Genomic DNA, 22,423 nt, shown 5'->3' on the forward strand with positions numbered 1-22,423 from the left:
AAATTTCGTTAAATTGATTTATTCATAAAAATACGAAGTTCAATCTGAATCTCACTGCCTATATTTTGTAACAATTCTTTATTCTTATAGAGCAAGTTATTGGGTTGGGTATACAATGAAGATCTCTCAAGAATAGACAGAAATAGAGAGAGAGAGAGAGAGAGAGAGAGAGAGAGAAGGGGGGAGGGAGGGATACATAAACAAAAGTTGAACAAAAATATTGACTGACAGCTTTGTCATATAACAGGATAAAAATTAAACAGGACAAAAAGAAATCATCGCAGGCATGCGTTTCCAATCTTCAATTAAACTCTTGCAACAACACAATTTACACGCTTACAAAAAAATCGAAATAATAATAATAATACATAATAAGATTCAAGGGAATAATTAAGGGCATATGATTATCTAACATTCTCTACCTATTATGTATATACACACATGTTTTAATACTCTTCAATCATAGCAGTATCGCCTTTTGATTTGTCTTGGGCCTTTCCCAATAAATATAACACATCATCGTTGCAAGTTTATTCTTGCCAATTAACAATAAAGAGTACCTTCTTAAAATGACTATTAAGGCAGTATGGCAATATGGCTTGGTTTACATAAAATTAGGCTCTCTTTTGTGCTTTGTCACAATTGCTCTACACACTTTTCAAAGTAGTGTCTGTTAGATATGTGCGTGTCTCCTCACAGCACAGAGTTGTCATTACCATTGGATTCCTTCGAAAATCACAAATTTTTCAGGGTGCATTATCGAAAAACAAAAAAAAATATTATCGTATACCTTAAACTCGGCAAATACAGCCTGATTAATTTGCAATGTCTTCTATCCTCATTGCGTAATTGGCATCACTTTGGTCAAGTAGTACGTAGTTTAACTATAATCGATATAAAGGATCTTACTTAAAGCGTAAGCCACCGTTGAAGATTAGTTCACGTACAATCATGCGACAAACGTTAAAAAAAAACTCGCTTATTTTTCAGTCAGCAGAATATTTACAGCGAGCTATTCAATACGGGGGGGGGGGGGGGCACCGGTGTACAGTTAAACATGTTTTGTCGATCATACTAGCTAATATTTATACAATATTTAAAAGAAATAAGATTTATCATCAAATTGCTTTCCAAAGTTTCCTGAATTTAGATATTCCTACCTACAGGAAATAAAACAAAAATGGCAAACATATTATAGATTTACGTGACAATAAATACCTAACACGTAATCCGTAATACGTGCTATAAGTGATTGAACCAACACGGGCGAAGGAACAATTCTTGTCGAGACTAATAAATCTAAATGATCTTGAGCGAGGGAGGGAGAGGGATATAATATAATTGATGAGCACGATTAGCAAATTAATTGCCGGGACTTAGCCTAAGCCTAACAACAAGTGGCAGTGTCGCCGCGATCATCATCCGTCATAGCTGATTCGAATTGCTCCAACACCAGCATGCTCTCCGAAGAAACAGCATTTAATTCCAGGGATTTCTTCACATTCCCAATCTGACATCGCTTCGATTGATCCAACTGATTCTTCGCGTTCCTTGCTGGCGAAAAATCATCATCGTCTTCACAGCCGGGTAAGTCTTGTCTCTCCGTATCAGCCTTATTCTCAGGAAGTGGGACCTCGTTGGCGAGCTTCGCGAGATCCCCTTGTGCGATATGCAGTCTAGACTCCTTGCTCCTCTTGCCCGAGAGATTCTCCTTTAGAATCGTTACGTCGTCCTCGGATGTGACTTCGTCATTAGAAACATCCTCATTCCTCTCATCGTACTTGCAGAATTCGTTCTTGGATTCCCTCTCGGGCGAACACTCGATGATCTCGATGGCCTTGTTCATGGCACTACGCGAGATCCATATCTTGTTAGATTCGGCTAGGAAACGGTCGTCGTGACTGGCATTATCATCCTCTACGTACTCGCGATTAACCAGGAGTTCCCCGTCGACTTTGAGGTCTTCTGCGTCAATTGTACAATTGGGTACTAGCTTTGCTCTAGGTGGCGCTGGTAAATGCGCTTCTTCCAATTTCACGTGCTCGAAGAACTTCTTGAGGACCCTGCGCTGAGAGCCTGGAGATTCGTTTGCTCGCTCGGCCAGGTGGTGGCTTTGGCGGTATTGCTGCAAGGAGTAGGCAAGATCCTTGACGGAGGCTCCCGGTGATTGGTCAGTATAATCGGCGAAGGAATCGGGCTTGTTATAGCCTGTGAACAGTGAGTGGAGTAAACCACCCGACCTTGACCTATTGCACTTATTACGGAAACTTCCGGTCTCCTCGGGCTTGCCGGGGTTTGCTTCCAGTTGATCTGGCTCGGCGTCGTAGGGAGACAGAAGGATCTCGGTTGCTCTGGCTGATCGCAGCTGATTGATGCCGAGCTTCGACCGTTGCTTAAACTTTCTGCCGTTGTAGGTGGACCGCTCGAGCTTATAATCATCCGGGGAGCTTTCTGAGGGAACGATGCGATTGAGAGCGGGGACGGCGCGATTCGCGGGCTTCCTGCGTGAACGTCCAGCTGCGTCGACGGACTTGTTGAGGAGCACGGATGTTCCGGGGAGGCTGGACTGTGTTCGGGTGCCGTAGCAGCCTGACGAGGTTGGCAGCTGGTAATTGTAGTCTGTTGGAATGCTTTTGATCTCTGTTGATTCTCCGGTTGGATCTGAGATCTTCTTGACGATGAGGTATGATTGATGTTTCTCCGACTGTCCGCTGTTGATGGGCAATTTGAACGCGTAGGAGGGCTGGGGCTCTTGCTGGATATAGGTGACGTTTGTCTGGGACAGCTGATTAAGGACGACGTTGGAATACGGATTGCTGTTGTCGCTGCTATTGCTGCTACTATTTTCGGACTGCTGCTGATAATGGGCTGTTGAGGGTGTGATTGTCTGTGACTGGTTGATGGTTGTGGTGGGGATGGTGTTCGTGGAGATTGGGATGAGATAGGTGGACGATGGTAGCTGACCGAAGGTGAAGGTGGAGGGGAGGCTGTGCTTTTTCTGAGCTGCATCAGTTTTATAAAATCCACGAGGCGTTTTATAGACCTCTGTGTCCTCTCCTGTTTTCCCAGTAATTCCTGACGCGTACGTTGTTGCTGCTATCGAACAGAAGAGAAGCATTCGGTTAGAAATTAAGAAGATCCCCGCGACACTCCGCACTATCATTCATTCTTACATTGCTAACATAATACAGTGACACGCATGCTATCGGTGCATAAATTATAAATATAACTATCAGTTCCATCAACTTAAATAACGTGATATCTTATATATTATAATACATTGATCATCGAACATTCTTAGGACAATCATCATATTTAATCCGTTCCATTCCAATTACTATCATGACAATTTTAAAAAGAAGCTGGCCTTATTCTAGGTAAGGTATATAAAAATATACAACTATCAAAGAACAGAAGAAGAAGCGTTATTGAAATAAATGAGAAAGAAATGAAAGGATATGTCCAAAGGAAATCTGGTCCAATAACCTTTAGACGAGACACAAGGAACGTCGAGGATTAAAAAGAAATGTATATAAGATATATAGGTACATTGGTATCGTTCAGGTCTAAGATCATTCCAAATGAAAACAATAAATCTGAACGATTGTTCTACGTAGGCCACAGGACGAACCTGAAGTGACTGGCCGAGTAGTTGGGAACGCTTTTCCAACTCGTAGACCTGCAATCTCAGATCCGAGTTTCGCTCGCGCAGCTCATATCTTTCTCTCTCTTTTTCCTCTGCAAGATATTTCGCGTTCAATACACGCTGTTTTCTGTGTGTGCCCTATCATCGGCGATCGACCAAAAAGTTCTCTTCTCAATTACAAATCCTGTTGGCTCTCGCGAGGTCACCACCCTCTCTCCCCCAACTTCGTAGCTCGATAAGTCTGGGGTAGCGCTGCGACACCTCGTGCCACGTTAAATCTAAAATATCGTTCACTCTCGTTACACATCTCGTGAGCACCTTCGAGTGTGGATCAAACCAACCATATATCAATCATTAACAATGCAATTGGAAACTGAGTGACAATTGTACGCGACGAGCGTTGATAAATTAATGGATAAATTGGTACCACGCGGAGAATCTATTATGATCCGCAGGGAACAAGAACTTTTTTGTCAATCACACGTTGGAAGACATTTAGCCAACGGGGATCATCCCCTAAGAATCGAGGACGATTTACCGAATTCCTCATCCTTCTTGCATGTCAGCCTCTCGTTCTTGACGTTACCCACGCACCTGGGGCATATTCTGCTAGGTGCTGGGGAAATGGAATGGCACGATACGTGGAAATTTGACGTGCAGCTTTCGCAAACTGTGAGGATACCTAAAACGAAACGAAGGAGATGAGATATTTTCAAATGGAAATTTTCTGGTTATTTAGAAGAGAAAGGGAGTCATGCCTGGATTTCTACAGCAGATGCAAACGATAGAATCATTTTCGATTCTCTCGATTGTCAAACTGGAAGGTAGTCCTGGTATATGGACAGTTTTTCTGTCAGTGGATTGGACCGTTTTTGCAGATGGTACTTGAGTCTGGCTGGTACCGTTCTCCAACTTTGACTTGTTTGCAAAGACTTTGCTCTCAGTGACGTTTCTGAGAATATTCGGTCGGCCAGAGGTCTTCTGCAGAGGGACCAACGACTTCAGGTTTGCTCGCGTGGGTGGCGAAATTGATTTTGGTCGTACGACCTTGACTGGTGGAGGAGGCGATGGTCCTTTCTTCACTTTGCTCTGTCTCGTCTTCGGAGCTGATCCATTTCCTTGCATGTATCTTTTCTTTTTCTAAAAAGGAAAAATACAGAAATATAATTAGATATTTTCTTGGATCCTTCACTCGCAAGATTGATTCATCAATATATAAAATTAATTTGATTATTAATACCGATGGCACTTCCAGACTTGAGTAAACGAACTGAGGATTGGCTGTGCTGCGACGTTTCCTTTCCGTTCTTTTCTTTTGCATTTCTGTCAGTCTGTCTTTGGTGATCAAGCCAAGATTATTGAGGAAACCGAGTTTTTCAGGGGACTCTATAAAATCTTCCTCTGCCTCTTCTTGGTTCTCGGATGTATTTTCATCGTTGGATACTTCGATGACGTCGTCCTCACCGGAGACTGTCTCCACCGAGCTGGATCGACCCCTTCAATTAAAAATAATTAAAAAATTAATAAATAAAAAACCAAGATGAGTTAATAAATTTTCTACATTTATATTCTTACAAAGAAAGGTAAAACTAGATATATGTTTCAAAAGTTTATACTCTTACTTTACAAGATCCTGAAGAGATGGTGATGCATTGCCATTCCTCACTACTTCCTCATAATGTTGTTTAGAGAGCTTCGGCGCAATATCGGTATCTCTGTTTCTTCTTTCCTCCTGGTTAGCCGTGATATGGTTGTTGTTGTTTACGCCCAGCAGCGCCGCTATCGTAATTTTCACCCCATTTGGGTTTTCCACTTTGAAGGCCTCAACTTCCTTGCGCAGCCGCTGCACCACTTGTTTCTACACAAACAGAAATCCCAGAAATCTTATATATAGGAACACACTAGTCGACAATCGGTGCGAAAACTAGTTTTCGTAAAATATATTTCTAGCCCAGTCCCACGAGAAACAAAGACTCCTCAACAATTCTCCGAATTCTCGTTACTATTTTCAACTTGACGATTACCATCGGGTTTGACGATCGACTCTCAATTATTCTACGATACGAAATCCAGCGCTCTGAAATCTCGCCAATTGAAGGTCAATTATCGCGGTAGAGGATGACGAGGAAGAACTCGAGGAGATCCTTGCGCTTCTTCTCAAATGTCACTCGATGCTTGAAGTTGGCCGAATATGACCTTTACCAACGGTCGAACAATGAAATTTAAATGGCTGTTGACAGCGTGGCTCGGAAGGTTCTCGTTTCACGATTGATCGGGCAAATTGAAGAAATTTCATAAGAAACTTTTGCCCCCCGATGCGGACGTAAGGCTCGACCCAATTGATTCTGCATTAACAGAAACTGCGCGAGCAAGTTTTGTCGCATCGCGATTTGACCCCGTTCGCTAATCGCCGCGCGGATCCACAGGTCCCTCGGTGTTCAAAATTTTCCAAACTTTGCCGGAAGTTGAAACAGTCCCGGAACTAAACTCCCGGAAGTCGAAATGAAACTTTTTCTTTGTCCAGTCGTCGATCCCCGCTATCTCGTGAAGTAAATCGCACCTCTGGAAATCAACTTTCAATTTTTCGGAAACGACCAACGGACGGACGTCTGTGTGTCTATTTGAGTGTGAGAGATCAGAAATGGTGAGATATATGGGAGGGGGGGGGGGGGGGAATGGCGTAGAGTGAATAAGAAACGTAAAGGGGGCAATTATTCCATGTCGTAGAGCTCGTAAATTCAGAAAAGTGGGAAGTTGAAGAAAGGGGGGGGGGGGAAGTAGGAGGGAAGTGTGTGTGTGAGAGTTAGCGAGAAAGAAGGTAAAAGAGGAGATTTTCAAGAGCTGAAAACGTTTCCGTGGGATATTTTATTGATTGAGGCCCCTCCTCCGACGGTCCCCTTTCTCCCACGTTCTCCCAACTCTCTCTCTCTCTCTCTCTCTCTCTCTCTCTCTCAAGCCCTGCCAGTTAGTCTAGCGCGCGCCTCTCCTGAGGGATGAGAGGGTTGGGGAGGGGAGGAGACTCCGCGCTAGTGCGAATCCAGGATGGGACGCCGTGACGACCTGCGTCTTGCCAGCTTTTCTCTTATCTATAATGCAGCGTTATATCTATATATCTGTATATATAGCTTTTTCATACAGCAAATCTCATTGCCATCCGCGCAAGCCCTTTTTTCAGTCGAGCGGCGAAAGATGGCACGAAAGACGACGATTCCGGGGGGATAAAGAGAGCGAGCGAAGTTTACAAATGTCTGAGAGAGTAAGGACCGCGCGAAAGGAACAGCGCCGGATGGAATCACGCTTGGCCGATAGGAGTTTTGCCATGCGAATGGAATAACCCCTCGTGAATCACTTCCGGTTCGATTCCGGTATCGGATCGCCGGATTAAACTTTCGAAAGATCGATACTAGCTTCTCCAACTCGGGGAATAAAATTCATTCGCCGCCAGGACCATTGAATTCCGCAAAACGCAAACTTCCGGAAAAGAAGGATTAAGCGGGAGAATAAAGGCTGGGCAGAGGACTTTTATTTCATCCCCCCCACTCCCCCCCTACCTCCAAACTCCGCTCTCTTTCTCTATATGTATATATATCTATATATATGTATCCTTTTTTCTTCTATTATTTACAGCGCAGAAACAAAAGTCGCAATTTGCCCGGATAGCTGCAAGTTTGTTTGCTGAAAAAGCGCGCGCGGAATCGATTTCTCGTTGGATTTAATACCGGCAGCACTGTGACTTTTAACAGCGAAGACATAAAATTGGTTGGAGCATTGATGATACTATAAAAGCATGCGAGTTTCGGCAAGATCGGAAGTCTCTTTTTTCGCGAAGAAAAGGTATAAATTGAATTTATATATATAGACGATAAAATTGTGCACATACTTGGCAAATTTTCTTTTCCCATTGCAATTGCAACAAGTTAAGAAACCATTGTTTATAGTAATAAATCGTTCAATGGTTTCGGTACGCACTATTTATTATGCTAGGTCTCCATTGTTTACAAAGCTCCCCTCCCCCCCCCCCCTCCAGCGTCACCTTTATCGAGTCATCATAGAACGTCGTTGAGAGTTTCTACCGAGAAACTTCTCGGACAGTTAAGGCGTTTTTTCTTTTTCAATTTCTCTCTCGTCGTTTTCTCTTTTTTCGAGTTTACGAGCGAAGCTTACTTAGAATTCCAAAGGCGTTTTTTAATCACGCCTAGAGAAGCATACATCGAGTGCCTCCGATATTGGTAGTTCTCTCATTGCGAGAGCAACGATAATTTTTCACCCTACGGCCGGATAATTGAGCTCGTTGCTCGGAAAGAGCAATTTGACTGTTAATTCGTGTAGGATGCGACGCGAAATTCTATAGCAGCTTAATGGTAACGAGAAAAGTTGAGGGAACCGCAGAACGTAGCGAGAAACCGCGCATGCGCGAAACTTCGCGGCACACTGCTGCGTCCATTAAGAACTTGGATGTAATAGTCCGAATAGACTACTGTATACACGCTATATAGCCAAAACTTTCTGATTAATCGAAACATTGAACGAAACTCTAGAAAAAGAAAACAGACAATTTCCAATCTCCTCGAAAATTTCTGTCAATAATGGAAGTTCGGAGAAGTGTTTACAGCAGAAATCCAGTGTCGAGCAGCAACGATTTCGTAGAACGCATAGAAAACAGTATCCCAAACTCAGTGTTTACCCTGTTTTATTGGAATCATCGAATCACTTGACTTTTAATTATTAGTTTTACGTAATTCGGACGCAGAGGCGTTTGACGCACACGAGCAGCGGATTGAATTTTGCATTTTTTCCACGCCAAGAATGTTTCTTCGACTCGCTTGATAGGTTGAGAGGGGGCGCATGCGCGACAAGTTTTCTGGCGGGCTTTTCGAACGTCCCAGAATGAACGAAGCTTGCGCAAAGCGGCGGATCGCCGTCTGGGAGGGTTTAAAGATCAATAAGAAACTGGTCCGGCAGGCGCGTGCAGAACGGTGATTGGCTGTCGCTGCTCTAACAGCGCGCGTTATTGGCTCATTCCTTCCTCGCTGACTTATTTGCTCCTTCGAATCCTCCTCTTCCTAGACCTTCCTCAACGCGCTTTCAAGCTACATAAACATGGTCCGAATCGGTCAGAAATACCGACCTTGCAATTTTCTCTCGAAGAATCTTACAAACAAGGAACTCAAATGCTTTCGACATCTAATTTGTGCTTTTTACTATTATCATGATTAAATTTACCAATATATGAAGATTATTTATCTCAATTAGTCGAGTCAAGTACGCGTTAATAGGAGTCGATCATCATTTTTATCATCGGGGACGAGCCGGAAATGCTGACCTATATTCGAAGTCCAGTCGGGGACGCGTTGAAATCAAATAAGTTCGCGCCCCTTTTTTCAACATTGTTCCTTCTCGCAGCGAGTATAATTTGGAGAGTTTTCCGTTATAATGCCAAGAGTCGCACCTCGATTCAGCGTTGGTAAGAGATCAAGCCTCGTTTCCATATCAACTTTTGCCTCTCTCCAATCTCCCTCTCCTCTCGAGCTTCTCATTTATCACCATTCTCTCTCTCTCCCTCTGCTACACCTTCAGCTCCAAACTTTCGTCGAAACCAATTCGATAATTAACTTTGGAAACGTCCTGCGAGATGAAAACGTCCCTTTGCTCTTAGCCAACAACTCGGCCAAGTTGAGAACCGCTGCTAGGCGGAGTACGGGGAGTACCGACCTTGCGAGGCGTCGCTTTTCCGCCAGAAACTTTTCAACGGCCGGAAGTTTCCAAGATCGAACGGACGATCGAATCTCGTCCTTCCGTAGTCTTATAGAATTTTTTCAAAATGATTTTTCCATCAAACCTCCAACCTTGATCCAGCAAGGAGTAGTCGATTCCACAATTACCGTAGACAAAGCAAAGCTGCTCGATAAATCTTAACGACCAGTGACTCTCAACTTTCGTCGATTCTTCGAATCCTCATTGGGATCTAGAAATTCGACGCTAAACGCGCGTTCATTGCTGGATCTGAACGTTCCATTCGAAACTGCCTGTTAAATCAATCCTGCAGGTCGATCTCGTGTACACATACAACTTTGCATGAAAATATTCACTTTTTACTCAAAATTAAGCAATCGCACAACTGAATCAATTTTATAAGCACACGCGATTGGTTAATCTCGAGGGAACATTTTCACGTCAAGTTATACACCGTAAACAAAGTTTTGTAACATTACAACTACAATCGTCGTAAACTCGTAACATACGCTTCTATAAATTTTCTTACAACTGAGAAATTTACTAGTTATTACTATACAAAAATTGTTTAAAAGTTACAAAAAAAATACATTAGAGATTTACAGTTACAAAAGTTAGTCTATGCGGTTGTGTGTAGTTGTAATTTGAGAATAATTTTGTGCAATCTGGTTGGTTAGCTTCACGGGACAGCGACGATATTAAAACGCCTCTCGATATCCGTTACTCGTATATATATATATATATATATACAGAGAGAGAGAGAGAGAGAGAGAGAGAGAGAGAGAGAATAGGCGAGTCGCGCGAGCACGCGCTCATAGGCGACCCCGCACGAATCAATTTGTTTTAATATATGAAATCTCGTTGATCGCCGGCTCTCTTTTTGCATTCCGCGCGCAAGTGAATTTATCGTCGCGAGCATCCGTGGTTTCGTCCACTGCTGGATCATCCAGCATGTGTGCGTCGGGGAAAATTCTATAAATATTGAGCTTCTTTCGTGCAGCGAGGAGTTTCCTGGAGATTCCCGGGAGACGGCGGACGGGCGGGTGGAGAGGGGGTGGGAAATTGGAGAGAAAGAGAGAAAGTGTATGAAAGATAGAGGGAAAGAGAGAGAGAGAGAGGGGGGAAGAAAGAAAAGCATTATGCAACTTCTCGTAGGGTTTCCTCTGCAGAACGCGATATATACAACTAACCGGTGAATCTTTGAAAATTATTTAGCCCGAGATAGAAATTATTGATAAGCATGGATACCGGTGGGTGGGAGCAACAAATGCGAAGGGATCGATGCAGGCGATGCGTCGTCGGGGGTTTCGGGAATCGCCGGGACTCCCCCCTCCCCCCTACCTAACTCTCTTTCACTCAATCACGAGTCGTGCGAGATGCTCGATCAACGCGAGAGAACCGAACGTCATTCAATTTCATGCTAACTCGAGCTTTCGTCCCGGAGAGCGTTTATTTATAATTTTCTAATCGTCGCGCCTGCGCCGGGACGAGCCTCGGTCGGTAAGGAAGGGCGCCTCCTTGCCGACCAGAAGAAACGCATGCCTGACCTTGTTGCCGCATTGGTACGTGAAATGGAATCGTATCAGGCGTCTTGCCCTCCCAACAATCGAGAAACACGCCACGAAATATACTCGGTGTGTTATCCAGAATAAAGAAAACCTCTATAAGTATACGTATGTTTATTATATATATATATATACACGCGCGAAACTACTAGAAATTCATTGATTAATACTCGTACAAGAGGCTCTCTTCGCTCGCAGGTTTCTCACCGATCGAAAGAGAATGAAGCGAGATAAAGAGAGAAGAGTAATTTTCATTTGGCGTGGTCGTTTATAAATAAAGCCATTATCGCAAAGCCAGTAAGTGGTACATGAGTGACGCGACCAGAGTCAGCTTCTGCGCGTTTCTTGTTATTCTATCAACGGTATGTATGGGCGATCAAAGTTTCCCAGAGCTGCTCATGGAAGCTGCCATCGGACACCGGATTGCATCAGTGATCGATGATAATGCGAAAGGAATCAATCGATGACTCTGTCAATTACACGCCTTTCGAACAATACCTTTCACAATTATCGATATTTCTTTGATCGAGCAAGAGCACGGCTCCCATTTATATAGGCAACATGAGCCTTTTAGCCTGACCTTGCCCGATTGGCGCACGTACAGACAGACACCAGGTAGAATTATCGTACAACGTCGATTAGTTTGCGTTTGGCCAATACCCATATACAAACGCTCCCCACGAGAATCTTTTTTCGACCAGTCCAGCCTGAATTATCGATTCTGCCATCTTGGATTTCACGTCCACCCGACTCCTCCTAAACTTTATATTCCCAGTATTTACCCCCCCCCCCCCTCCCCACCCTCTTGTATTATGAATATTCCTACAAAACGCTCTCTTCTCCATGCTAATTCATCTCCTTCGCTCGTATCAATTAAAAGGTTCGCTTCGAGATAAACAAGCCGATATCAACTTACCTGGCACCTCCCCAACGACACGATGTGCAGTTGGATCTCGTGAATCCGCCCGAGAACATCCGTATTCTGCAATAGAATAGAGAAAGGTATTATTAATAATTTTATAGGTTTTCAAAGAAACAGTGTTATGTGAAATAATAAAACAAGAAACTTACGCTTGGGTCATCCTTTAGCTTCATCACGCAGGCCTGCGAACAATAAATATAGAGTAACCAGTTAGATAAAAGATTAACGGTAATTTAGCGCGGGTTTACAATCCTTCATTAAACTTTTCCGTGATTTTATGGTCACCCTAGCGTGGCCCACGCATCGATACACCAGCAGGTAAGAAAAGGTAACTCGACGAGTCTTCCGAATACAAAAGAGGGATTATATATAGAACAATAAAAGTTCATAGCGAGGAACTGTAAAATTACGAAGAAGAAAGGTGGTGCGTTGTGATTGAAAGCGTATTGAGGTAAGTTTTGGGAAATATGAGAATCGTCCGGCTCATTAGCGACGAGCCTGGTTAATTACAATATACAAGATAGTCGGGGGTGAGCAAAGTTTTTCCGCATGAAAGTGGGAAAGGAAAAGTTGTGGAGAATGACGAGCGACGTGAAAAATTTATCTCGAAGGATCTAGCGTGCTTTTAGCGAGCGATCTCTATATATGCACGGGCAACGTGCGCACGACTGCTTTCACAAAATAACATTGAGAATGCGCGGACTGCCATTTAAAAGTTGCTCCAGCTAGACTTCGCTCTCGTTACACGCCGGGGAAGCTTTCGTAACTGCGGCTGAAAACGCCGATGATGCCAGGTCGAACGCGCCTTTTCAAACTCCCAATTGAAAAGCGCGCTGTGCGACCTTTCACGTTGCGAGGCAAATGATCCTGGGGTAATTCGATGAAAGTTTGCGGAGTTTCTTCAACGGCGCTAAGTTATTGATTGAATAACAGGGTGCCATCCCAGCGGGGAATGCGTGTAAAGCAGCATCGCTCTATAGCTTATTGGCGGGAACCGAGCAGAGCGCGCAGCTTCTCTATAAAGAGGCATCTCGTTTTGTCCTGCAGTTTTCTGCAATAACGATCCTCACACATTTGAGAGGGAGGGGGGGGGGGGGAGGGCTTTCCGCAGTACTCCTCCACCTTCTCATCGTCGTCCGCGTTATATACACTTTGGTGTATATATATATATATATATCAATAGACTCGCTTGAAGCGCGATATCTCGATTTTCCTAAATTATCGATTCCTCGATTCTCACGAGACTTATCGAAGCAACATTCTGGCTCGATCAGAACCTATATAAATATATACGTGGGAGCTGCGAAAAGTGCAATTCGTTTCTGGTAAAATGGTCCTTGTTCGGGGAATTTCGGGTTAATTAATCAACGATAACTTGTTTCTTCGAAGAATTCTATTTGTTTGGAAAACTGGATGAGTCTCGAGGCTCCGCTATGGTAAATAAAGTAAGGGGGAGGGGGGACGACTCTCGACGGGCAAAAGATTGGGAGGATCGTAAGAGTCGCGAAAGGGGGAGCAGGTGACGATTCGACCAGGGAAAGTTGACGAAGGTCGATGCATCGGTGCGAATGCACTCAAAAGGAACAAAGAGCAGGATCCTCTAGTAATGAAATCTACATTTACGAGTTTACTCCAGCCGTGTACACAGGACTATGGAACGAAGGAGAGGGGGGGGGGGGGGGTAGCATGGAGTCTCTCTCAAAGTCACGCGTCGCAGTCGCATCGGTCGTAGCACTCGATGAAGGTTAAGGTCTGCCCACCAGTTAGCCTTCGTCCTGCGGGGATCTCCTGGCCTCGGCAACAAAAAAAAACAAGGAAATCTCTCCCGGAGCAAAAATCGATTCGATCCAGAAGTTCGCGAATAACCAAACTTCCGCTTGTTTACCACAAAACTTTCGCCCGGCGAACTTTTGCACAACTCACGAAAGCCTCGCTTCGCTGCTGCTTCAGCGCACCCGAATCTTGTATTCTTCTAATAAATCTAAATGGAAGATAGCGCGCTTAATTAATCCGAGCTTGGCCGAAGTATTGCGGGCTTTCCGCTCGACCAATCAAAGAGCGTGACTGGATCGGCGCGTATTCGCACGATCCTGATTGTTGAAGAAGCGAGAGATAAAGAGGGAAAAGATTGGGTGGAAGAGTCGGAGGATGCGGACAAAATTTGTTGGATTGTTAATGACGTATTAATCGCGGGGGGGGGGGGGGCGGAGAAGGAAGCTCGTTGAGATCGTAGGGCGAAGTTTGGAACGACGATGGAAGAATTTGTGAGAAAGTTTTGAAGTTGCCAGTGGAGGGAAACGGACGAGGAGCGGAGTTAAAGGGGGACGTTTGTAGGGAAACGAAGAGAAAAAGAGAGAAAGAGAAGAAGAGGCTAGACCTCTCTCCCTCCTTCTCCCTCCCCTCTCCCTCCCTTTGTCGCGAGCGCACCAGTTCATTGCTGGCAATGGCATATATAGCTGGATAGAATCGTTATCGAAACTCACGCACTGGGCCTGTTACTACACAGATATAGTATATGAAGCGGTGTCTCACCTGATGATCGCGTATGGCGTTTTTCAGCTTGTTTTGCACCGCTAGAATCTCCTGCTGGAGGCTCTTGGAAATCTCCATGTTTCCTGATTTGCTCCGTTTCAGCGATGCACTGTGAACGAAAGCTTCGTCAAAGATGATACGAGGCACTCTTTCACGACCGAGACTCTCTAGGTTACCCGGATTGTTGCCGTTGTCCTGATCCGGCGTACACGCGCACCAGATACGAACACCTCAAGCGACCGCACGGCACTTGGCCAGTTTAGCCGCTCCGCTCGCCTGGCGGCACGACAGAAGCGACCAATGCGACTACCAATCTACTGGGGCGCACTCTCGTGACACAAGAAACCCTATCAGCGCACGCAGCAGCGTTGTATAGTAGTATAGTGCCGCGAGAAAGAAAAAGATAGCTAAAGAAAGACAGCACAAGTGAGACTGGCGAAAGTAAGAGAGCGCGCAAATCGCACAAGGACGTAACAATCGCCATAGGTGCCCCATAAGACATCTAATTTGCAACACTCGCATAAATCTCTATAGGTTAGAAATCCTTTATCCTTAAACAATTGGTTCAGCCACGCTATAAATTCTGTCGATTTACTAAGATTCTTATTACAAGCAGATGAGCTCCATCAAGCATTACTATTTTACCAATAATCACAACCAGGAGCGTATTCTACGCGCCGGTCAACTAAACTTCCCTTCCCTCTTTCATGCGTTTTCTTTTTTTCGTTTCTAAACCTTCTCAAAACTCTACCTATATGATGTCTTACTCCCTCATAAAATCACAACTTTGTTCATTACTACGTAGCTTCACCGATGTATTTATTCTTCTTACAAATCCTTTTCTTGTACAAATTTTACTAAACTACAACATTTCTACAATTTATTAGCTTCCATATTAGTTTTCATACTGGTACACTACATAGTAGTACACGTAGTACATGCATAGAATGCAATGGGCTTTGCTCGTAAGTCGTAGTCCTCCATGATGGGTGAATAAATGAGCTGAAAAATTAAGCTTCTTTTATTAGAAAATAGGTTGAAAAGTTTTTTACGAATTGAGCAGATAATTTTTACGGTTAAAGGATTTTTTTTTAAAAAAGCTAAGGAGATTTCTTTGCACAGTCCTGAAAGCGCGGTGAAACGGCTCGCTTTTGCGCAATACGCACAACGCACGCTAATGTGTTGACTGTACTCAACGTACTGTACTGCAAAAATATTCCAATCTTTATTGGCGTTAATTACTTTAAATTAGTAATATATATTAAGCTAACTTCATTACCTCGACAAATATTCAACGTGCGCTCTTGTAAGTTTCTTGCTCAAGTTTTTTCTGTACTTCTTAAAACATAATTGCAACGAGTAACACTCATATTTGAGGTTATATTATGATTAAATTAGTTAGTGCTTAGCAGGCATTAGAAACTTTTGATTTTTAACAAATCAATTATTTTTCCCTATTTGCAGATTCCAATAGAGGATGACCTCAAAAAGATCAGCACCCTCTGAGTTAAATCAGGATAATTGGCATAAGGAGGAAATACCCGAGGAAGTAGGAACCTTCGCTAGAGCTAGTGATGATGAGATTCAAAAAAGAGTGATAAGGTTTGGCAAACGTCGTATAACAGGTCCCACAGGAGGAGATGTGAGATATTATACTATGTCGTTTCCATATGGTTTCAAATGTTATATTAACTATTAAATTTATGACTTTATTTCTTTTTGTTCCAGAGCAATGTGAAAAATGTATTCAAATCATTGGCCAGCTTCAACAGCACTCCGGCAACAAATTCCAATTTTAATTTTCTATCTAATACCAGTACTTCTAATAATGCTTCATCTAGTAACATATTTAAAACTAATGCTAGCAATGGTACCACTACTACTAATGAAAATGGCGGGGAAAAATTAGAAAATACAAAAGCATCATTATCATCCAGTACAGTATCAACACAAAAATCTGAACCAAAAGAAGATAAGATTTTTAAAAAGTCTTCTGATTACTTTGCTAAGCTAAAAGGACTCAATGAAAGTGTTGCTCAATGGATTAAGACACATGTTGATGAAAATCCATTTTGTATTTTAACACCCATATTCCGTGATTATGAAAGATATTTAAAAGATATTGAATCAGAAAATAATAAGTCAAATTCAGCTTCGAATAGCTTAGGAACATCTAAAAGTTTGCTTGGAAGCAAGGAAGTTGAGGAGGTGACAAAACTGGATGGAACATTAGATAATAAAGATTCTACAAAAGAATCTATCAAACCTGTGACTGATACTGAAAAAAAATCCGAACAGTCGATTTTTAGTAACGTAAACACTTCTGCATCAATATTTGCAAATTTGGATAAAGGACCTGCTGCTAGTACTAAGTCAATATTCAGCACTGAGCAGAAATCTGATCAATCAAAATCCATTTTTGGTAATACTGAGGCAAAGAGTATTTTTGGCAATGTAAGCTCTGAACAAAATCCATTCTTCAAAAAAACAGATGCTAAAGAAGCAGACGCAAAAACTGAGAACAAAGCACCCATTTTTTCAATGGCACGCTCAGCTACATTTAGTTTTGGACAATCCTCGAGCGCTAATACGACAGCGGCTGGTTTTAGCTTTGGAGGGTAAGAATAATATATTAACATTTTACTCAATATTGAGTTTTTCATAAATATTTTGTTCTATAGCAACAAGCCATTTACATTTGGTGCGCAAGCAGTGAAGCCGCCAGAAACCGAAGAAAAGAACGAGCATGAAGATGAAGATGACGAGCCCCCAAAACCAGATTTTAAGCCGGTTACAGAGGAAGGAGCAGTGTACGAACAAAGGTACAAAAATTGAAAAAAGAAATCATTTTTCTTAAAATGTCATAGAATTTAAAAAAATTTAAACAAACATTCTTTCAGGTGCAAAGTTTTTGTGAAGAAGGATGCAAGCTTTAGCGAACGAGGAATAGGTAATTTATTCTTGAAGCCAACACCGAACGGCAAAACACAATTGATTGTGCGCGCGGACACAGCGCTTGGCAATATATTATTGAATACGTTATTGACCGAGAGTATCCCAACGAAACGTATGAATAAGAATACTGTCATGATAGTATGTCTGCCAATGCCGGACTCCAATCCACCACCTACACCTATTTTATTAAGAGTAAAAACTGAAGAGCAGGCTGATGAATTAATGGAAACACTTGATAAGCATAAGAAATAGAGTAGTAATTTTATAACTGAGTAGACTCTCACTTTTACTCAGAATTTTGTTATGGCGACAAACTCATTTTTCTTTTCATTCTGATGTCAATTCTTTAAAAGTACGAAGAAATTTAAACCTCATACTTTTTAAATTTAGCGGTATAATTTAGCAACGAAATTTGCTAAATGTTTCCTCGCTGTTATTTCTTCAATCGAGTGTTTAGAAAAGATCAAGGTTCAATGATGGTAAGAAAGTTGTATATGTGATGTACATTTATACTAAAATTTCATATCCTCCTATTGATTAAATTTTTAATTAAAATTATATAATGCAGTCTACATGCATTGTCCATTAAAACTCTGTCTTTTTCCTAATGTTGTATGGTAAATTGTTACAGTTTCTAATGTTTCTAATTTCCTCCAAAATAGGAAATAATGATAGGTATTAGAAATATTTAACTTATTTTATACACACCGTTTACTTACGAAAGTAGTAATTTACATTTTGAATATAACTAATGCTGGATAAGAGTACTGTGAAAGCATAAAGAACTGTTTTCGTAAAAAGAGTTGCCATTGTATGTATGTAAAGTAATAAGCAATATTATATAAGATATTTGTATATAAATTAATAAATTACCATTTGTGAAAAGCTATTCTGCTTTCAGTTATAAGGGTTTAGTATATGAAAATTCTTGGTTTTAATTTGAACAATGTGATTTATTAAATTTTAAGTTTCATTGCTTTTTAACAAAACTCAAAACCTACGTAATATAGATATACATGTTATTCTGAACTCGAGATTTAAGTATTATAACACTCTGAATTGTAAACGTTTAAATATATATAATGAATAATAGAAGTAACGTGTCAGTCTAGTTCTATCTTTTATATAAGAAAAATGATTCATTAAAGTAAGCAATGTACAATAGTTATGATTGCATAATTTGGATACCTATAAAACTTGTATAGAGCTGTACATTTGAAATTCATCCATGCCATCAAAGTGACACATCTCTCTTACTTTGATTATACATTAATTGGTGCAAATTTTTCCAATAGTGGCATTCATCATTACTTTATATATACACTCAAGTCTCTGATTTTTATCTACTTAATTTATATAATTAACTACCATATCAGTTTTAAGTTATTTTATATTCTCATATATATCATAGCCAATTTTATATTTAATACATCTCTTAATTTATAAAGCATACGGCTGTACACAAATTTTTATGCAATATAAACTGCATAGTGTTTGATTTCTATGCATATTATGATTAATGCCACTGAAGTTATTTGCATATTTATCTTTTTAAAACTTCTTTATACACCTCAATATTAGAGATCTTTTAAAGTTTTCTATATACAGCTAAATATATGTGCATATGCTCAAATACACATGACTCTTTATAAAACAATAAAATCTGCAGTCTAATGTGATAAAAATAATTTTGATATCCAAAGTGATTTGTTAAGCTTTTTGAGCCATGAACGGTGTTAGAGCGCCTATTTGTCCTAAGCCTAATTGAATGTGTTGCATATGAATCTCTACACAATTCTGAAATACTTGTTGATTTTGTGGAGTCAATTTAGATCTAATTTGCTCCATTGTACCTTGTAATACTTTCAGTTCATACGCATTTTTATCTGAATCGGATAGACTCTGAAAAGAGAAATTAAAGATTAACATTTTATGGACAATTATTAAGAAAATACTAATTCAGATATATAAAATCTGAATACATACCTTGACCTGCAATAATAGAGCCATCAGATCAGTAACCAGTTGGTTCATTTTTCCAGGTTCTTTTTCCGACATTAAATTAATTCTAGCAACCATATCAGAAGATTCCTGTTTGCATTTTTCGCGTAAATGAGACGGTGCTAACATAGCAGCTACGCTTGGTTCCGGTGCCATCTCTTGACACAATTCTTGAACATCATTCAAATAATCTTGCAACGAAATATTCATTTTTTCCAGCTCTACCACAATTCTGCAAAGCAAAAACAAATATATGAGAAAGTTGCAAACTAAAATATTCCAATTGACAAATTAAGGCGACCAGAGAATAAAACATACCCCGCATATCTTCGTTGAAAATCCGACGTGAGGGATTCGCCGAAGGATCTCTTTCTTTCGGCTTCACTATTCATTTCCTTCAGTTTTTTTATCTTAATCTTTTTAGCAGATAATATTTTACTGACTTTCACCATAAATTCTAACAACTTCAATGGATACCCGTTCATGGTTCCACCGATATGGGATTTTTTGGGCAAAGATACAGAAGCATTAGAAATTAACGGATCGTTATTTAATCTCGGTGACATGAGTTTCATAGCATACGGAGGTGAAGGCACATATTGTACATGTCTAGGCCTAAATTTCTGAGCAAACGAGGCGACGCTAACCGTTTCGGGTGGTTCATTTGACAGGACCTCGTAGTCCGGAACGCTGTGCGTTCCAAGCCCAGCTCTTTCAAATGTAATTCTATAAGTATTATTGCTAGTGTCCACAGCATCTATACTTCCAGTGAATAAACCATCCTGTGGTTTCCTTAATCTAGCTGTCACTTTAGTGCCAATCACTAATTGCAATGGAATTTCTGGTGGTAAATCTTTAAAGCTATTTATATCAGCTGCTTTTCTTTGCTGTAACATCCTTATTTTTTGCCTTTTTCTTTCTAATTCTCGTCTCTCTTCCTCAAAGAAGGACTGCGAGCATCTTCTTGGCTTTCCCATCATACGCCTTATTTTACACCATTCAACTCTTGTAAGCTTACGAGTTTTCAATTGTGGAAAAGATTCTTTCAAGCATATCATGAAATCATTATCTCCTTCAAATAATGTTCTGTGGGCAAAAAAAAGGATTTATTAAATTAAATAAAAATTATACTACGGATCAACTAAGGGGAGGATTTATGTATTTACTCACTTGTCGATATTGCTATAAAACCATTCATAACAGACCCACTTGTGAGCTTTGGGTAGTTTCAACAAGTTTCTGAGTCTCATGCCTATTTTTTGGCCAATTTTTCTATCAGGAGAAGGTGGCTGTATTAATTTATCACCACCCTTCTCTTGCTTCAGTTGTGTAGGTGTATGAGGAGAATGATGAGTAGAAGTATTGCTATTCTTCTTTGGCTCATTTGATATTTTATTTTGCTTCTTACTTGGAGATAATCTTTGCATTTTCCTCGGTGATTGCTTTATGTCAATACTCGAAGGATCTTTTTTAATACTAAAAAAAAAGAAACAAAACATTATCACTAGTTAGATACAATGATGAAATTACAGCTTTAAAATAAAAATTACATAATTGGAAATTTACCGGTGATGTGGATGATTAACTAAAATGTCATCATAAAATAACTTATTTTTTTTCCTTATTCTAGCAGGCATTCCCCTCCGATTCAAAACTTGCACTGGCTGTGTTGGGCTTGGTTTTGGTGGTTTTGTTCCCACTCTTTGCAGACCCAAAGCCGCTAGCCCAAGTTCAGGCAGTGGTTCAGATTCCTCAGCTTCCATGCTGGAATACATTGAATGATTTGACATTTGCTGATCATCCATATCCATAGTATCTTCATCCATTATTTCTGTTTTAATTTCATCGACATTGGGGTAGCCTCCATTTTTTATGGATAATAAAGTCTCAGCAGATTCATCTGCAAAAAAAATACTGCATTGTTAAACATTTAAAGACAAATATATACTTACAATTTCACAGATCATTTTCTAATAGTTCTACTTTTACCAATTATTACTAATTATGACTTAAAGCACAAAAAAATTAGTGTGAGAGAATTTATAAGAAAAAATTAGTTAGGCTGAAGGATGTAGCTTATGTTGATAATTCGTATTTATATTTGGAGTATTTTCAAATTATATAGCCAATCAGCTTCTTCAAATTGATACTCATTTAAACTCAGAAATTGTAGTTATCTTTTTAAATAAGTTTTCAGAACAATTGAACGTACAGTCCATTTATGGCAGATTACACTTCGCGAAAAAGTATTCCCGCAACTCGTATCCCATAAAATAAAAAAGTTGACGACAAATTAGAATATATGCCCAACTTCTGACATCTGAAATCTAACATAACCAAACTTTGATCTTGTCCCGTAAACATAAGAGTTTTATGCGCGCGTTGATATGAAATTCGAAGCAACACAAGTTAATAACGCTACAACTATTCATCTCTAACGGAAATCTAATGCAACAGGACAATTTCATGAGAAAACAAAAATTGCTCGATGGAGATATTTGCCGTCCCGCTTGAATTGTGTATTGGTCATTTTTGAAATTTTAAACCAGATCTTTCTTACAACAATTCAAACATCAACTATAAAGATATTGACGCGATTAGGAAACAAATTCTTGCTTGTGATATCGAAGCGTGAAACTTAAATTGCTACTATATACTCAATTTTATGTTTAAGTATCTTTTTCTTGTTTTAATTTTATCAAAAACTCTGGGAATTTCACTCACTTTCAATCGTGTTCGCCATGTTGGTGTTTACTGATGCATCATGGGTACGTGTTTCCGTGTTTCCGCCAAGCTTCTCCGTCTGTCGTTTCGTTACCACTCATAAACGGTTCTTTTCCGTTTCGTTCCCAAAGTTAAAGGTGAAAAGATAGTCCAAGAATGGCGTCAGCCAATACTAAATACTTGAATAACGGTACAAGGAAGCCTTCTCAGAGCGGGATTTCCATTGAAAATATCACAGACGCTATTTATAAGGGATCATAAAAGTTACTTAGAAAACAGCATAGCGTCTAGCGCGAATACAACCACAATTGAAAAATAGCGTCCATTTCCACGCGTTTCTAACAT

At 40.6% G+C, this 22,423-nt stretch overlaps 3 protein-coding genes across 7 annotated transcripts; 1 reads left to right on the forward strand and 2 right to left on the reverse strand.

Moving 5' to 3' along the window:
* Positions 1-2: 2 nt before the first annotated feature.
* On the reverse strand, positions 3-14,667 carry LOC136782635 (serine/arginine repetitive matrix protein 1-like). Of its 2 annotated transcripts, XM_066742215.1 has the most exons (9): positions 14,399-14,667; positions 12,016-12,048; positions 11,861-11,926; positions 5,269-5,504; positions 4,887-5,142; positions 4,405-4,786; positions 4,185-4,328; positions 3,632-3,738; positions 1,900-3,096 (listed from the first exon to the last, which is right to left on the reverse strand). In XM_066742215.1, exons 1-9 carry the CDS (start codon positions 14,474-14,476, stop codon positions 2,035-2,037), a joined length of 2,364 nt encoding a protein of 787 aa, XP_066598312.1. In that variant the 5' UTR covers positions 14,477-14,667; the 3' UTR covers positions 1,900-2,034. The 2 variants fall into 2 exon arrangements, with proteins under 2 accessions (XP_066598303.1, XP_066598312.1); XM_066742206.1 differs by lacking the exon at positions 3,632-3,738 and having other exon boundaries at positions 3-3,096.
* A 694-nt stretch (positions 14,668-15,361) lies between these two features.
* Positions 15,362-19,034, forward strand: LOC136775295 (nuclear pore complex protein Nup50-like). Its single transcript, XM_066729953.1, has 5 exons — positions 15,362-15,704; positions 15,863-16,040; positions 16,127-17,016; positions 17,080-17,220; positions 17,299-19,034. Exons 2-5 carry the CDS (start codon positions 15,876-15,878, stop codon positions 17,603-17,605), a joined length of 1,503 nt encoding a protein of 500 aa, XP_066586050.1. The 5' UTR covers positions 15,362-15,704; positions 15,863-15,875; the 3' UTR covers positions 17,606-19,034.
* Positions 19,035-19,056: 22 nt separating this feature from the next.
* On the reverse strand, positions 19,057-22,168 carry LOC136775277 (protein lin-9 homolog). 4 transcript variants are annotated; one of them, XM_066729914.1, is made up of 6 exons: positions 22,079-22,168; positions 20,921-21,254; positions 20,525-20,830; positions 19,673-20,440; positions 19,340-19,586; positions 19,057-19,255 (listed from the first exon to the last, which is right to left on the reverse strand). In XM_066729914.1, the coding sequence occupies exons 1-6, from the start codon at positions 22,095-22,097 to the stop codon at positions 19,064-19,066; spliced, it is 1,866 nt and encodes a 621-aa protein (XP_066586011.1). In that variant the 5' UTR covers positions 22,098-22,168; the 3' UTR covers positions 19,057-19,063. The 4 variants fall into 4 exon arrangements, with proteins under 4 accessions (XP_066586011.1, XP_066586038.1, XP_066586019.1 ...); XM_066729941.1 differs by lacking the exon at positions 22,079-22,168 and adding an exon at positions 21,918-21,974; XM_066729922.1 differs by lacking the exon at positions 22,079-22,168 and adding an exon at positions 21,567-21,851.
* Positions 22,169-22,423: the final 255 nt, after the last annotated feature.

The sequence above is a fragment of the Prorops nasuta genome, unplaced genomic scaffold, assembly GCF_024137725.1.
Source record: "Prorops nasuta isolate Cenicafe-Biocafe unplaced genomic scaffold, Cenicafe_Pnas_1.2 PNAS00002, whole genome shotgun sequence".
NCBI classification, from domain to species: Eukaryota; Metazoa; Arthropoda; class Insecta; order Hymenoptera; family Bethylidae; genus Prorops; species Prorops nasuta.

Coding starts and splice junctions, on each gene's coding strand:
- LOC136775277 (XM_066729914.1), bottom strand. Junction 20,831..20,920: donor GTTAATCATCCACATCACCG/GTAAATTTCCAA, acceptor CTTTTTTTTTAG/TATTAAAAAAGATCCTTCGA. Junction 19,256..19,339: donor CTCTATTATTGCAGGTCAAG/GTATGTATTCAG, acceptor TTCTCTTTTCAG/AGTCTATCCGATTCAGATAA.
- LOC136775295 (XM_066729953.1), top strand. CDS start 15,876: ATGACCTCAAAAAGATCAGCACCCTCTGAGTTAAATCAGGATAATTGG. Junction 16,041..16,126: donor CAGGTCCCACAGGAGGAGAT/GTGAGATATTAT, acceptor TTTTTGTTCCAG/AGCAATGTGAAAAATGTATT. Junction 17,017..17,079: donor GCTGGTTTTAGCTTTGGAGG/GTAAGAATAATA, acceptor TTTGTTCTATAG/CAACAAGCCATTTACATTTG.
- LOC136782635 (XM_066742206.1), bottom strand. CDS start 14,476: ATGGAGATTTCCAAGAGCCTCCAGCAGGAGATTCTAGCGGTGCAAAAC. Junction 5,143..5,268: donor TCTCTTCAGGATCTTGTAAA/GTAAGAGTATAA, acceptor TTTTAATTGAAG/GGGTCGATCCAGCTCGGTGG. Junction 4,329..4,404: donor CATCTGCTGTAGAAATCCAG/GCATGACTCCCT, acceptor GTTTCGTTTTAG/GTATCCTCACAGTTTGCGAA.